At 46.9% G+C, this 15,525-nt stretch overlaps 1 protein-coding gene across 5 annotated transcripts in view; it reads right to left on the bottom strand.

Annotated features, from left to right (window-relative positions):
- Positions 1 to 15,525, bottom strand: part of KLF12 (KLF transcription factor 12) — a 442,914-nt gene that overhangs the window by 102,236 nt on the left and 325,153 nt on the right. For all 5 annotated transcript variants that reach the window (XM_064174087.1, XM_064174050.1, XM_064174078.1 and 2 more), the window contains one exon: positions 4,181 to 4,338. In XM_064174087.1, coding sequence (XP_064030157.1) covers positions 4,181 to 4,338 — 158 coding nt within the window. The remainder of the gene's footprint in view (positions 1 to 4,180; positions 4,339 to 15,525) is intronic.

Below are 15,525 nucleotides of genomic sequence, written 5' to 3'. Positions count from 1 at the left end.
GGAGCTGGGGGTGTGTGCAGCCTGCAGAAGAAGAGGCTCAGGGCAGACCTCATTGCTGTCTACAACTACCTGAAGGGAGGCTGCAGCCAGGTGGGGTTGGTCTCTTCTGCCAGGCAAGCAGCAACAGAAGAAGAGGACACAGTCTAAAGCTGTGCCGGGGGCCAGATAGGCTGGATGTTAGGAGGAAGTTGTTGTCAGAGAGAGTGATTGGCATTGGAATGGGCTGCCCAGGGAGGTGGTGGAGTCACCGTCCCTGGAGGTGTTCAAGATAAGACTGGACGAGGCACTTAGTGCTGTGGTCTAGTTGACTGGATAGGGCTGGGTGCTAGGTTGGACTGGATGACCTTGGAGGTCTCTTCCAACCTGGATGATTCTGTGATTCTATGAAACAACTGTCAGCAAGAACAGTCTGCCTAGAAAAAAAAAAAAAAAAAGTCCCTATTATGCAATGCTGAGTTTCTGTGATCTTTTGTCAGAAAGTTTCCTACTGAAACTTGCTCACCTTTGCGTGCATAGCTGTCATACTTCATTTATACTTATCCAGAGCTGCACTAATTACTGTGGGTCATACGTAAATAAGTAACTTCTTTTGCCTGAAGCAAACAGAAAGGCCAAGATAACAAAACAGTAAAATGAGATGAATACAGAGAGCAGACTTGTGGCTGATGATCTATGTACATCTCAATATACCAACTTCTTTACCCAGGTCTGAGAAATGTTCTGTAAGAAACATGTTAAGAGTTGGACACAGATTTATACAATGGAGCCACTGACTAGGTTCAGTGCTCACCTTCTCTCCAGGCTACAGTTAAATGCCTTAGATTGCAGCAGGCACGAAGACATGACAATATAACAACAGTTCACAGCTGACCATTTAATGAAGATTTGTGATTCGATGCTATTTTTCTTTTCTCTCTAAAGGAATAAACAACATCCAACATGACTGCAAAGTACTTCAGGCAGCTGCCTTTTTCAGCCACCTAACAGGATTTCTCTGTATTCAGTGGCAAACCTTCACAAGCCAATCCCTGGGCTACCTGAAAAAGGAATAATGTGCCTCAGAGGTGCCAATCCCTCTACTCTGACTGCCCAGAGATCCCAGACAGATAGCACAGCCTAGACACCCAGCTGCCAGGGAACCAGCTCTCAGGAGATAGATCCTATGATTATGGCAGCTAGAGGAACTCCCTTCATGCTTCAGGAGAGTTACAACTGCAAAAATCTGTAATTACCACTTTGAGCCTTCAACACCTAGCTTTGAGCACCATAAGTGCACAGCCTGGGATTCAGCAGTGCAGACTATCTACTGTTGATTTGGGTGTGTCACCCACAAGCACAGGTCTGCTGATCAGATCACTAATGAATTACAGACTCATGACAAATGTGATTCTCAGTGTCTTACAACGTCATGGCAAAGAAAAGCCTTCTGTATTTCTGAACTAACTTGGGTGTGACATTTCTGAGGTTGTTCACAACTAGTTTCATAACTGAGCTCCTTACATGATGCTTGCTTATACTTCCAGGCTGTCTGCCAGTCTTGCAGGCTAGAAAAGAGTGACCTCCCTGTGCTGTAAGGACATAAAATAGCACTTTTTGTCCAAACAAAACAGTTTACTGTTTTCTGCTGAGTTGTCTGCCTTCTAATGTGCTGCAGCCATATAATGCTGAAAGGGTGATAGAAGCAAGAATAGGGACACAACATAGAAACCAGGGCAGGAAGCAAAAAAAGGGACCAAGCAGGGTTAGATTGACACAAAAGGAGTAGAACAAGAATAACAGAGAAGGTGACAGCATAAGGGTGTATAAAATATAGCAGAAGAACAGAGATGAAAGACCACACTGAAGATGAGAAAGAATAGGTAAGATGAAACAAAAGAATTAGGACAAGATATGATAAGAGAAAGAAGGCAGAAGCATTAATGGGAAGATAGAAAGAAACTGTAGTCGTTGACCTGGAGGGAAACTTAATGAAACCCCTAGATTTCTGTTTCAGGCAGGCACTCTAACCTCACAGAAACTGGTTTAGTAGTGGGGTATTAGGATGAAGCCTTGTACAGTATTTCTCTCAACAAAAGTCCTACCAACCAAAAGACATATTGGAAAGAGTGACGGAGACGTGGCCTCGTTTGAAATGGAGAAGCTGTCACTTAACTTCTATTAAATAGTATCTCATACTCTTTAGAGTCCATCTCACCACAGAAAATGCCAGCAGATTCTCAGCAAAGAACAACATCGTGCTATATGCCAGACAAACAACATCTTTTCTCCAAGGAGTTACAAGAACGTTGAAGTACATTAAGAGGACAAAGATCAGGAACTGGCCTGGATCAGGAACAGTGTGGCCAGTAGGATAAAGGAGGTTATTCTGCTCCTGTACTCAATACTGGTCAGGCCACACCTTGAGTCCTGTGTCCAGTTCTGGGCTCCTCAATTCAAGAGAGATGTTGAGATACTGGAATGTGTCCAGAGAAGGGTAACAAAGCTGGAGAAAGGCCTGGAGCACAGCACTGTGAGGAGAGGCTGAGGGAGCTGGGGGTGTGCAGTCTGGAGAAGAGGAGGCTCAGGGCAGACCTCATTGCTCCCTACAACTACCTGAAGGGAGGCTGTAGCTAGGTGGGCTTGGTCTCTTCTGCCAGGCAACCAGCAACAGAAGAAGGGGACACAGTCTCAAGTTGTGCAATCAGGGGAGGTCTAGGCTGTATGCTAGGAGGAAGTTGTTGTCAGAGAGAGTGATTGGCATTGGAATGGGCTGCCCAGGGAGGTGGTGGACTCACCACCCCTGGAGGTGTTCAAGGAAAGCCTAGCTGAGGCACTTAGTGCCATGGTCTAGTTGACTGGCTAGGGCTGGGTGCTAGATTGGACTGGATGATCTTGGAGTTCTCCTCCAACCTGGTTGATTCTATGATTCTATGATCAATGAAATTAAATTAAGCAAATCAGCAGCAGTTAGGAACAGCACTGAAATGCTGAGCATTCTGTCCACCGCCTTTCTAGTCATCCCAGTGATCTGCTCTGAATTGTTCTTGATTTCAAATTGCTGCTCCTGAGTTTATTCATAATAAAATCAGAAAATTACACCTCATTGCTTCAGCTATCCTTATGTGCCTGTCATGTTGACTAGTAGCAACCTGTGAAGGACACCAGCTGTTGACTTAAGTGTTAAGTATTATCATCACTGAATATGACGCAGCTCACCTAGGCACCACTCTTGCATCTCTGTTGTTGAGAACTAGTGCAGCCTACTCTTACAAAGCTACTGACTTCCCCTTGCAGCATGCACTAGGTGCCTCTGAAAGCCTCCAGAAATAAATACTGAGCTCCTGAGTCTACACTTGGATTGAACTGATGGCATTTACTGGCACCTAGCATGCAAAGACTACATCTGTAAAAGCAAACAGTAGGTCAATACAAGTAGGTCTGCAGAATGAAAAAAAAATGGTGCTGAGTATTCATGTCCACACTATATGCTATTACTGAGGGTGTTCTTTGGAACAGCTCTGGTTGGTCTCAAGCAGTGACCACCCTTGGCTCACTGAAGCACAGTAGGAGTGTCCCTGCAGGTCAGTTATCTGTCTAGTTTCGTCTGAAAGGAGTCTGGTTTGTGTTGACACCATTGTGCTGTGAAGTGGGGATAACAGAAAGCTCAGATCAAAAACCTGCTCTTGATCTGCACTAGAACTCTAGTGTTGATGAACTTGCAGACATCTCCTGCAAAGGTGCAGGCCTTTTCCTCTTGGTTTGGTGTAGCAGCCATGGGAGAATGCAGGCAAAGCTTACACAAACCAGCATGATCAGAGCAATGCCACATGGAATCCACATGATTCAATGTGAATTCCACTGGAGACCTTTACTGCTCATTCTGGCTCCATTTATATAGTCTTGAGCATAGAGCAAACACCTACATATTAGCATAATCTAAGCAAGAACAACCCAGTCTTTTACATACACCACGCCTTGCTTTTCTCATTAACCAGATGCCCACTTATCTCTCCTTCCCCCAGATAAGGTATTCTGCAGCTGTGGGAGCCAAGGTTGAAGTGCTACGTTTGCTTGTTATTCCTTCTCACACTGCATTCCCACAGTTCGGGATAGCAAGTTCAATATGTCCAACACCACAATACCTAAATCAGGCAGAAAGGAACCTGTTTGTCTTAAGTACAGAACACCAGCACAGTCTTACCTGTGTGTGTCCTCCGGTGAGCCTTCAGGTGGGAACTTTTTGTGTATACTTTGTTGCATCCCTCAAAGTCACACCGATGGATGCGTCGCTTCCTGGAGTCTGGAGACTCAGACCTCCTCTGACGCCTTGTGCTCTCAATACTGAATGGTGAAATTGAACTGAAAACCAGAACAGAAACAAGAAAATTAAGAAATAGTTTGGCGTATATCCTGGGCCCTAAAAGATAAGTTGTGACATATCACCGTGCTAGAAGTGACCTTAAAGATTAATTAAACGTTTTCTTTTTGACAATGTACTCCACAGCATATATTTGAAACAATTGGTGCTTGCCCCACAGCATCTGTTGCAGTATGAAATACTTAAAAGTTTTGACTTAAAAGTGATTATTGCCAGAGAAACCATCATGATGCCTGAAATACTGCTCCAATAATGGTAATCTGACTTTATCTGAGCTTTGTTTCTATTCTACTCATGCCAAGATCTAAGCTTTTTTAACACTACTTTCTAAACACCTTTGTTATGCCATTGGGATGAGGCTTAAAGAGGCCAAGTTCAGGGTTCTATGTTTTGGCCACAACAACCCCAAGCAGCACTACAGGCTGGGCACACAGTGGCTGGAGAGCAGCCAGGCAGAAAGGGACCTGAGGGTACTGGTAGAGAGTAGCTGAACATGAGCCAGCAGTGTGCCCAGGTGGGCAGGAGAGACAATGGCATCCTGGTCTGGACCAGGAACAGTGTGGCCAGTAGGACAAGGGAGGTTATTCTGCCTCTGTACTCAACATTGCTCAGGCCACATCTTGAGTGATGTGCCCAGTTCTGGGCTCCTCAATTCAACAGAGATGCTGAGGTGCTGGAACGTGTCCAGAGAAGGGCAACAAAGCTGGTGAGGGGCCTGGAGCACAGCCCTGTGAGGAGAGGCTGAGGGAGCTGGGGGTGTGCAGCCTGCAGAAGAGGAGGCTGTAGCCAGGTGGGGATCGGCCTCTTCTGCCAGGCAACCAGCAAGAGAACAAGGGGACACAGTCTCAAGCTGTGGCAGAGGAGGTCTAGGCTGGATGTTAGGAAGAAGTTGTTGGCAGAGAGAGTGATTGGCATTGGAATGGGCTGCCCAGGGAAGTGGTGGAGTTGCCACCCCTGGAGGTGTTCAAGCAAATCCTGGCCGAGGCACTTAGTGCCATGGTCTAGTTGACTGGCCAGGGCTGGGTGCTAGATTGGACTGGATGATCTTGGAGGTCTCTTCCAATCTGGTTGATTCTATGATTCTATGATACTATAGCCTCCATATTTTCTCATTGACAAGTTGAGATAGATTCTGAAATCTTTTATGTGAAAAAATGTTTCCAGCACCCAGATCTGGACTGCAGATCCTCACACTTGGCCAAACACCTGTTATTTGCTTGCATACAGAGTGCTAACAGATCCATATCACCTGCAGGAGTGATTTTTCCATTCCCTCATTTAACAATTCTCAATCTGCCTCCTGCAAGTCAATGAATTTTACTTCCTTTCAGACCTCTGCTAAATAAAAAGATTAGCACAGGGCCAGTGAACAATCTCCACAGAAACACCAATGCTCATCAAAGGTAATTCATTTACAGTGATGCTCTAAGGCCTATCAGTTATCTCAAATGTAAGGATTTACAAAATACAACACTGAAGTTGTGTTGCTTGAGTTTCTAAATACAGTGTGTTAAGGGGTGACCTCATCAACATTTATAAACACAGAAAGGGTGAGTGCCAAGAGGACAGAGCCAGGCTCTGCTGAGTGATGCCCAATGACAGGACAAGGGGCAATGGGTGGAAGCTGAGGCATAGGAACTTCCTTGGAAACATGAGGATGATTTTTTTTTTGCTGTCAGGGTGACTGTGCTAGTTTGAAGCCAGCTAGAATGTTTTGGTGAGAGGAACTAGATTACAGGCTGTGAAAGGGAAACAATGGTGATATCTACTTCACTCATAGGCTTGCTGAGAGGTATAAGAGCAAGAATCCAAACATAGGTAAGGGAGTTGCTCTCTGTCCAGGCTCTCGGCTGCATCTCTCTAACTTCACCTTCTTTCTCTCTTGATTAATCCACTTGCTTCCTAACCCCCCTGGCTGACCCTCCATTCTTCCTTGGGCACAAAGCAACGTCTGGGATAAGGTAGCGAGAGATGGATGGGAGAAGGTGGAAGGGTGGTTGGGAGCCCCTCCTGGGGACTCAGGTTTCTGGGAGGGCTGTTGTGCTTCTGTATTACTTATTAACTTGTCTACTTTTGTCTATAGCTGTATCTATTGTAAATACCTGCTTGCATATTGTGCTGAGCTGTAAATACAAAGCTTCATTCAAATTTCAGAGCTGCTGAGTCTAGTCTGGGTGATTTTCTAAAGTGGGGGGAGGTGGGGAACACCCAAACCATCACAGTGACAGAACATTGCAACAGGCTGCCCAGGGGGGCTGTGGAGTCTCCCTCTCTGGAGATACTCAATACCTGCCCGGATGCATTCCTGTGTGATCTGGTAGAGGTGATCCTGCCCAGGCAGGGGGGTCCCTTCCAGTCCCTACCACTCTGTGATTCTGTGAGTAACATGGGCAACAATATTGCAGCTGCTTTGGCCAGTGTTGCCAGGCAACCAGCAACAGAACAAGGGGCAGAGTCTCCAGTTGTGCCAGGGGAGGTCTAGGCTGGATGTCAGGAGGAAGTTGTTGCCAGAAAGAACTGGAATGGGCTGCCCAGGGAGGTGGTGGAGTCACCGCCCCTGGAGGTGTTCAAGCAAATCCTGGCTGAGGCATTTAGTGCCATGGTCTAGCTGACTGTGTAGGGCTGGGTGCTAGGTTGGAGTGGATGATCTTGGAGGTCTCTTCCAACCTGCTTGATTCTATGATTCTATGATTCTATGATTCTGGTAGATTCTCTATAAATGGATACTTCTGTCTACTCTGCCCTTTTCCTTTGTCTCTATTCTCCCAGTGCACCAAGCTCTGGTATTTATGGGGAGTTGAGGCTTTTGCCTTGAGTGGCTTGGCTGATTTTTACCATGTCATTAGGGCCTGGGTACAGAGGTATGGAGGATGCTTTGAGGCCTGGGGCACTGAGAACTCGTTGAAGGGGAAGTTTTTAGATGATGTTGGCCTAGAGAGGTTTGGTAAAGCCCAGATGGGAGAGAGCTGGGCTGAGGCTGAATATGAATGCTGTGGATTTTATATGTTTATGTGCTGTTTATATGTAGCTGTGAATAGTACTTCCATTTATATTTACTCTTCTTTCCAACCCTGTGTGGAACGTTTCCTTTCACTCCTTTGGGGAGGGGTGAAAGAGCTTCTGTCCGCTCTAAACCCATGACAGATCAACTTGTGCCATAAACTATTATTGAGCTGGTATGTCGAAGACCCAAACCCTCACTGGCTTCCATTAGTTATACTACTCAGCTATAAACCATCATCAATTGATTTGTCTTATCAATCTCGTTATGGTCATACTACACAGCAGCCACGTTCATGTACAGTTATACTCCCCTGTTTAACTACTTTCAGTACTGGAATAACATTGTCCTTCATCAAGTTTCTGGGGTTTCCCCCACTTTCCTGGGTTTATTGACACTCAAGGTAAATGATCTAGACGTTTGTCAGCCAGCTCTTTTCAACTCTTAAAATCACAGGCTCACAGGATGTTAGGGGTTGGAAGGGACCCAAGGAGATCATCGAGTCCAACCCCCCTGCCAGAGCAGGACTACACAATCTAGCACAGATCACAGAGGAACACATCCAGACAGGCCTTGAAAGTCTTCAGGGAAGGAGACCCCACAACCTCTCTGAGGAGTCTGTTCCAGCGCTCTGTGACCCTTACAGTAAAGAAGTTCTTTGTGTTGAGGTGGAACCTCTTGTGCTCCAATTTACACCCATTGCTCCTTGGTTCTTCTGAAAGATTTTGTGACTGTCAAACAAAAATGAAATGCAGGAAAAGAAACTGAATCTGATCATAAAAAGCAGTAAACACAAACCTTTGCAGAAGTTAAAGATACTAAGAAAGGCATTTGTCAAAAAACCCCACCTGATATTGATGTAAGGAGGCCTACAAAAAGTCTGGGGAGGGACATATTAGGCTCTCCGGGAGTGACAGGACCAGGGGGAATGGAGCAAAGATGGAGGTGGGGAGATTCAGAGTGGTGGTGAGGAGGAAGTTGTTGAGCATGAGAGTGGTGAGAGGATAGAATGGGTTGCCCAGGGAGGTGGTTGAGGCCCCATTGCTGGAGGTGTTTAAGGCCAGGCCGGATGAGGCTGTGGCCAGGCTGCTCTAGAGTAGGGTGTCCCTGCCCATGGCAGGGGGTTGGAACTAGATGACCTTTGTGGTCCCTTCCAACCCTGACTGATTCTATGATCTGCTAAGAAGCTCCTGTGTCCACATCAGTTTTCAACCTCCTATTACAATGGCCACTGCTACTGCTGCCACCACAGCTATACCTGTTGTGGCACAAGCTCCCCTTTTTAGAGATTTCCAGAACTTGCTGAGCACTATTTACTGGGTTGAAGCTTTCAATAAAGCATCTCACACCATCAGCATGGGATTTCACTGATGTTCCAATTCTTTGCACCACAGGTCTTTAAACCTTACACTGCCCAGAGAGGTTGTGGAGTCTTCTTCTCTAGAGACATTCAAAACCTGCCTGGACATGTTCCTGTGTGACCTGCTTCAGGTGATTCTGCTCTGGCAGTGGGGTTAGACTAGATGCTCTTTCAAGATCACATCCAACCCCCAACATGCAATGATTTTGTGAATAGTAAACCAAATTATGCAATTTCCTTTTGTTTAAATGTTTTTATGGTTCAACTCTAAAATATATTTTTTGTAATTTGAGGTGCTGGGGAAGGTGCAGAGGAAGGGTGATGAGGCTGGGGAGAGGTCTGGCAAACATGACCTAAGAAGAGAGGCTGAGGGAGCTGGGCTTGTTTAGTCTGGAGAAGACAGGGTTGAGACAGAACTGTATTGCCTTCTACAACTACCTAAAAGGAGATTGTAGTGGGGCTGGAGCTGGTCTCTTCTCCCCAGTTACTAATGATAGGACAAGAGGAAATGGCCTCAAGTTGCATCAGGGGAGGTTTAGGTTGGCTGTTGGGAGGAAGTTCTTTCCTGAGAGGGTGGTCAGGCACTGGAACAGGCTGCCCAGGGAGGTGGTGGAGTTGCCATGCCTGGAGGTGTTTAAAAGGAGAGTGGATGTGGTGCTTGAGGCTGTGGTCTAGTGATGAAGTCTGCTGGGATGAAGGTTGGACTGGATGACCCTGGTGGTCCTTTCCAACCATAGTAATTCATAGAGATTAGATGTTATTGAGGGATTTGGTTTAGTTAAGGACTTGTCAGTGTGAAACTAATGATTGGACTTGATTATCTTGAAGGGCTTTTCCAATCTGAGAAATTCTATGAGTCTGTGACTCTATAATGAAGCACTTCATTTCTGATAGCCCTCTTTATCTCTTAACACTTGATATATATTCCTATTTCACCTTCAGGCAAAGAGATTTTCCAGATTAATTATTTTTGCCTACAATACACAAATGGGTGAGTGTGGAATTCCTGAAATGGAGAAAGAAATGGACAGAGGGATGTAATTTCAACATTAACTACAAAAAAGCAGTCCCCGGGACACATCAGTGCTTCATATGACAGCTGCTTGCTCTCTCCTCCCCTCTCCCAGAAGGATGGGGAAGCAAATCAGAAAAAAAAAGAATAAAAGTCATGGGTTAAGAACCACTTAATAAATAAATAAATAAAACTAGAACACTAACAATAATATGAAATAATAGTTATGAAAAGGAAGGTAACTAAAAGAGAGAGAAATAAACCCCAGGAACACAAGCAAAGCACAATGCAATTGCTAACGACCTGCTGATCGGTGCTTGAGTAGTGAGTTGCCCTCCCCACGCCCAGTTCTCCCACTTTATATACTGGGCATGACATTCCACAGCATGGAATATCTATGCAGATAGTTCAGAGCATCTGTCTTGGCCATGCTCTCTCCCATTTTCTTGCGCACTGGCTCACTGGCAGAGCATGGGAAACTGAAAAATCCTTACCATAGGGTAAGTGCTACTTAGCAATAACTAAACCATCAGTGTGTTATCAATATTATCTGAGCCAGCAGCATGCACTTGCAGCCCAGAAAGCCAACCAAAGCCTGGGCTGCAGCAGGAGAAGTGTGGCCAGCAGGGCCAGGGAGGTGATTCTCCCCCTCTACTGTGCTCTGGTCAGACCCTACCTGGCGTACTGCATCTAGTTGTGGGGCCCCCATTACAAGAGGGATGTGGAGATGCTGGAGCATGTCCAGAGAAGGGCCACGAGGATGCTCAGAGGGCTGGAGCAGCTCTGCTGTGAGGACAGACTGAAAGAATTGGGACTGTTTAGTCTGGAAAAGAGGAGGCTCCAAGGTGACCATCTGGTGGCCTTCCAGCATCTGAAAGGGGCTACAAAAAAGCTGGAAGGGACTTTTTAGGCTATCAGGGAGTGGAGCAAAGATGGAGATGGAGAGATTCAGCCTGGACATGAGGAAGAAGTTGTTCAGCATGAGAGTGGTCAGAGCCTGGAATGGATTGGTCAGGGAGGTGGTTGAGGCCCCATTGCTGGAGGTGTTTAAGGCCAGGCTGGATGAGGCTGTGTGCAGGCTGCTCTAGAGAAGAGTGTCCCTGCCCATGGCAGGAGACTTGGAACTAGACGATCTTTGTGGTCCCATCCAATCTTGACTGATTCTGTGATTCTATCCCCACAGTGAAGACAAATTACAGCATTGCATCAGCTACTAGGAAGATAATTAACTCTCTCTCAGCTGCAACTGGGACACAGGAATACAGGTACATTTAGCTGTCACAGAAATGGCTTAGGAATTGCACTTAAGCATCTGCATCTCAGGGCAAATGAAAATCCTGGGTGAGGTGATTCACTGAGAGCAGTCTTGCTCTTCCAGATTGGCTTTTTTAACATTCTCTCTCAGTTAAAAAAACAAGTAAACATGTAAATCAAGTCTTTAAGGTCGTTACTGAAGGTACAAAATCGAGCACTCAGGACCAGGAGATTTTTATCTTTAAATATAAATCTGTGCATCATTTTTGTTGCATGTGATTTGTGAGCCATCTTAAAAGCTTGTTTTGCAACAGGGCATTCAGAACCTGGATAGTACAGCTCGTTTAAATGGGAGGAGGATCGAACATATAATGTCGCTGCAATTTCCAGTCCTGAGACAAAATAAATCTTGAGAAAAGTCAGCATGTCATAAAAAAGCTATTTATCACGCACAAGAAAGTGATGTCACTGCTGGAAACTACTCTGTGCATTCCTGGGTATTTATGCAGGAGAGGGTGGCATAACATAGTGCCCTAAAGTGGCACATGAGTGATGTCACTGCTTCTGAACTGGACTGCTCCCCCTGTCTAAAAGATGGAAGCACCCCACATACCTCCTGACAGGGAAAATCACTGAATAACCACTGAATGCATTGCCACCATTGCTGGAGAGCTTCACAGCCAGATCAGCATACCAAGGAGGAAGGTTTCCACCAGCTGGAATCACCAAATGTAACTTCATGACTTCTTTCCAGCAGTGCAGCCTAAATGACTAACCAGCAGAAGAGATTCATGTGACAAGAACAGCACATCTCTAAGGTGGTCTTCTTCTGACAGTCCAACTCCCATGGCACAGAAGGACTCAGAGTACAGATATGCTTCCTAGTGAAAGTCAGATCCTACTCAATATCAACATCTCTGTTCTAGCCTTACTGAAGCTCTCTCATTATTCAAAATAGGGATATCACTACTCATGCTAAAAAGAGTGTGAGTTGCCTTACAGAAGTTTCTGAGGTTAGTCCCTTTCACAGTAACTTTCAGTTGATCTGCTCATGTTTTTTCCCTTGGCCACACAGCAGTAATGGGACACCCTCCTCCTCCTGGAGCATTTCTATAAAATAACTTCACTGACCACAGAGCCATTAAAAAGTGCCTTAAATCATGTTTTGTGCCTTTTAAAGGCCATGGCAGCTCTGCCAGGTAGTTCTGGTCATCAGCACAGTGCTTCAGAAGCTCCTGTTTGATAGCACTGTAGTGAGCAATGACTTTGAGAATGGACACGATGGGAAACTGAGAGAGTGATTTGCCACTGGAGAGGGCTGCCCAGGTGGAGTCGCTGTCCCTGGATATGTTCAAGAAAAGCCTGGATGAGGCACTTATTGCCATGGTCTAGTTGGTTAGACAGGGCTAGGTGATAGGTTGGACTGGATGATCTTGGAGGTCTCTTCCAACCTGCTTGATTCTATGATTCTATGAACTCATAGATTTGTGGTTTTTAATGAGTTTGCTTTCTTTCTGTTTACAATGTGCTTTAAAACTATGTAACATGAATAAATTAAAACCAAATTAAACACCTTCAAGTGCCCTACATAGACAGCCCAGAGTGAAGGCCTGGAACCAGGTCAGCAGTCAGGAATACCAGATGTCCAGAAGAGAAGATGCCAGTTCTGTTAATGGCCAAGATCTCATGCAACTTTAAAGGCTCAAGGTGAGATTTAGTAACAGGAATGACACCATACCTAGCATCCCAGTGAAACTGCAGAATGTATCAAATTACTGCTGATATGTCAAGCTTGAAGCTTATTTATTTGCAGTTCATCATTTCTAAAACCAGCGTAACTTGAACATTAGCGTAGAAACTGCAAGACTTAACAGAAAGCTTTTCAGACTGCTGGTTGCCTCTATAAGCAGCTGCAACACAAATCAGATGAAGTTCAACAAGCACAAGTGCAGAGTCCTGCATCTGGGGAGGAAGAATAAACTGCACCAGTACAGGCTAGGAGGTGATCTGCTGGAAAGCAGCTCTGTGGAGAGGGACCTGGGGTTCCTGGTGGATAACAAGTTACCCATGGCACAGCAATGTGCCCTTGTGGCCAAAAAGGCCAGTGGGAATCTGGGGTATATTAGGAAGAGTGTGTCCAGCAGATCAAGGGAGGTTCTCCTCCCCCTCTACTCTGCCCTGCTGAGACCTCATCTTGAATCCTGTGTTCAGTTTTGGGCTCCCCAGATGAAGAGGGACAAGGATCTGCTGGAGAGGGTCCAGTAGAGGGCTAGGAGGACGATTAGTGGACTGGAGGGCACGGCTGATGAGGAGAGGCTGAGGGACCTGGGGCTGCTTAGTCTGCATAAGAGAAGACTTATAGGGGACTTGATAAAAGTTTACAAGTATCTGAGGGCTGGCCAGGAGTGGGGGGACAGGCTCTGCTCACTTGCTCCCTGGGACAGGACAAGGAGCAATGGGTGTAAGTTGCAGCAAAAGAGGCTCTACCTCAACACAAGAGGGAAGTTCTTTACTGTAAGGGTCACAGAGCACTGGAACAGGCTCCCCAGAGAGGTTGTGGGGTCTCCTTCTCTGGAGCCTTTCAAGGCCTGTCTGGATGTGTTCCTCTGTGATCTGTGTTAGATAGTATTGTCCTGCTCTGGCAGGGGGGTTGGACTCGATGATCTCCTTGGGTCCCTTCCAACCCCTACCATCCTGTGAGCCTGTGAACACCTGTAGTCAGTATTGCTCATAGGGTGTACGTGAATGAAACCGTCGTGAGCATTTACTATGATTTACAAAGCTTCATCTGTGCTGTTCCCCGCTAGAAGAGACAATATGCAACTCCCCCACGGCCAGCTGATTGCCTGTCGCGGTGCAGATAAGCCTCACAGTACAACAAAGGCTGTGGCTTCGCCAGTAGATGGCCACCAAGTTCAGCTAAACGGGACCTGCGCTGCATGCGGCAGGGACGAGAACAAGCCTGATAACGCAGGGTTATGTTTCCCTTTCTGCAGACGCTGCCCACGGCTGCCTCGGTGTTTCGCCTCCGTTCTGCATACACACCGTGAAAGGCGCCTGGCATATGCAGCAACACAGTTAAAAACACAGGCAGCAAGGCTTTTCATACCGAGCCTGTGTTTTCTGAGTGACATGCAGGGCTAAACTCCATTTATTACAGCCTTGAACTGCGTTCAGGGCTGCGACACACCGACAGCAAGCCGTGTGGTGACAAGCCACTGCACACCGCTGCTACCCGCAAGCAGCCTGCTCCTGTGCTCTCGCACCCTGAGCCAAACGTGCGACGCTACCTTTGGTCACCAAAGCACAAGCTTCCTGGTGCTGCCAGCCTCCCAGCAAGCCGGGCAACGCCAGCTGACATGGAGCCAGTGATGTGCGCTGAGCTGTGCTTTGCTGTTTGCTACATAAACCCAAACAGTGCCCCAGTGCTGTGTGCTTGTCTTTGTGATTGCCACTTTTACTCTTCCTTCACAGAGAGAGTGATTGGCATTGGAATGGGCTGCCCAGGGAAGTGGTGGAGTCACCATCCCTGGAGGTGGTCCAGAGAAGACTGGATGACTTAGTGCCATGGTCTAGTTGATTGGCTAGGGCTGGGTGATAGGTCAGACTGGATGAGCCTGGAGGTTTCTTCCAACCTGGTTGATTCTATGAACAGAGAGGGATCTGGGGGTGCTGATTGATACCCGCCTGAACATGAGCCAGCAGTGTGCCCAGGTGGCCAAGAGAGCCAGTGGCATCCTGGCCTGCATCAGGAATGGTGTGGTCAGCAGGAGCAGGGAGGTCATTCTGCCCCTGTACTCTGCCCTGGTTAGACCACACCTTGAGTGCTGTGTCCAGTTCTGGGCCCCCCAGTTTAGGAGGGACATTGAAATGCTTGAGCGTGTCCAGAGAAGGGCGACGAGGCTGGTGAGAGGCCTCGAGCAGAAGCCCTACGAGGAGAGGCTGAGGGAGCTGGGATTGTTTAGCCTGGAGAAGAGGAGGCTCAGGGGTGACCTTATTGCTGTCTACAACTACCTGAGGGGTGGTTGTGGCCAGGGGGAGGTTGCTCTCTTCTCTCAGGTGGCCAGCACCAGAACGAGAGGACACAGCCTCAGGCTGCGCCAGGGGAAATTTAGGCTTGAGGTGAGGAGAAAGTTCTTCACTGAGAGAGTCATTGGGCACTGGAATGGGCTGCCCGGGGAGGTGGTGGAGTCGCCGTCCCTGGAGCTGTTCAAGGCAGGATTGGACGTGGCACTTGGTGCCATGGTCTAGCCTTGAGCTCTGTGGTAAAGGGTTGGACTTGATGATCTGTGAGGTCTCTTCCAACCTTGATGATACTGTGATACTGTGATACTGTGATACCTCGCTGCTCCACTATGAGCTCAGGCTCTCTGGCTATGTCTCCCACCTGCCTTGAAAAAGACCTTTTGAAAAACACTGACCCAGGGAGCAGTACACACCAGCTTGTATCCAAAGTTCCCCTGATTTTACCATACCTCTCTCTGTGCAGCACTCAGGTTATATCTACTCTCTAGCTCGCCCTGTAATTAAATGAAAGACTT

Source organism: Pogoniulus pusillus, chromosome 3 (assembly GCF_015220805.1).
Source record: "Pogoniulus pusillus isolate bPogPus1 chromosome 3, bPogPus1.pri, whole genome shotgun sequence".
In the NCBI taxonomy this organism is placed as follows: domain Eukaryota; kingdom Metazoa; phylum Chordata; class Aves; order Piciformes; family Lybiidae; genus Pogoniulus; species Pogoniulus pusillus.
The sequence above is the reverse complement of the archived record's forward strand: the minus strand, read 5'-3'. Positions and strand labels throughout refer to the sequence as shown.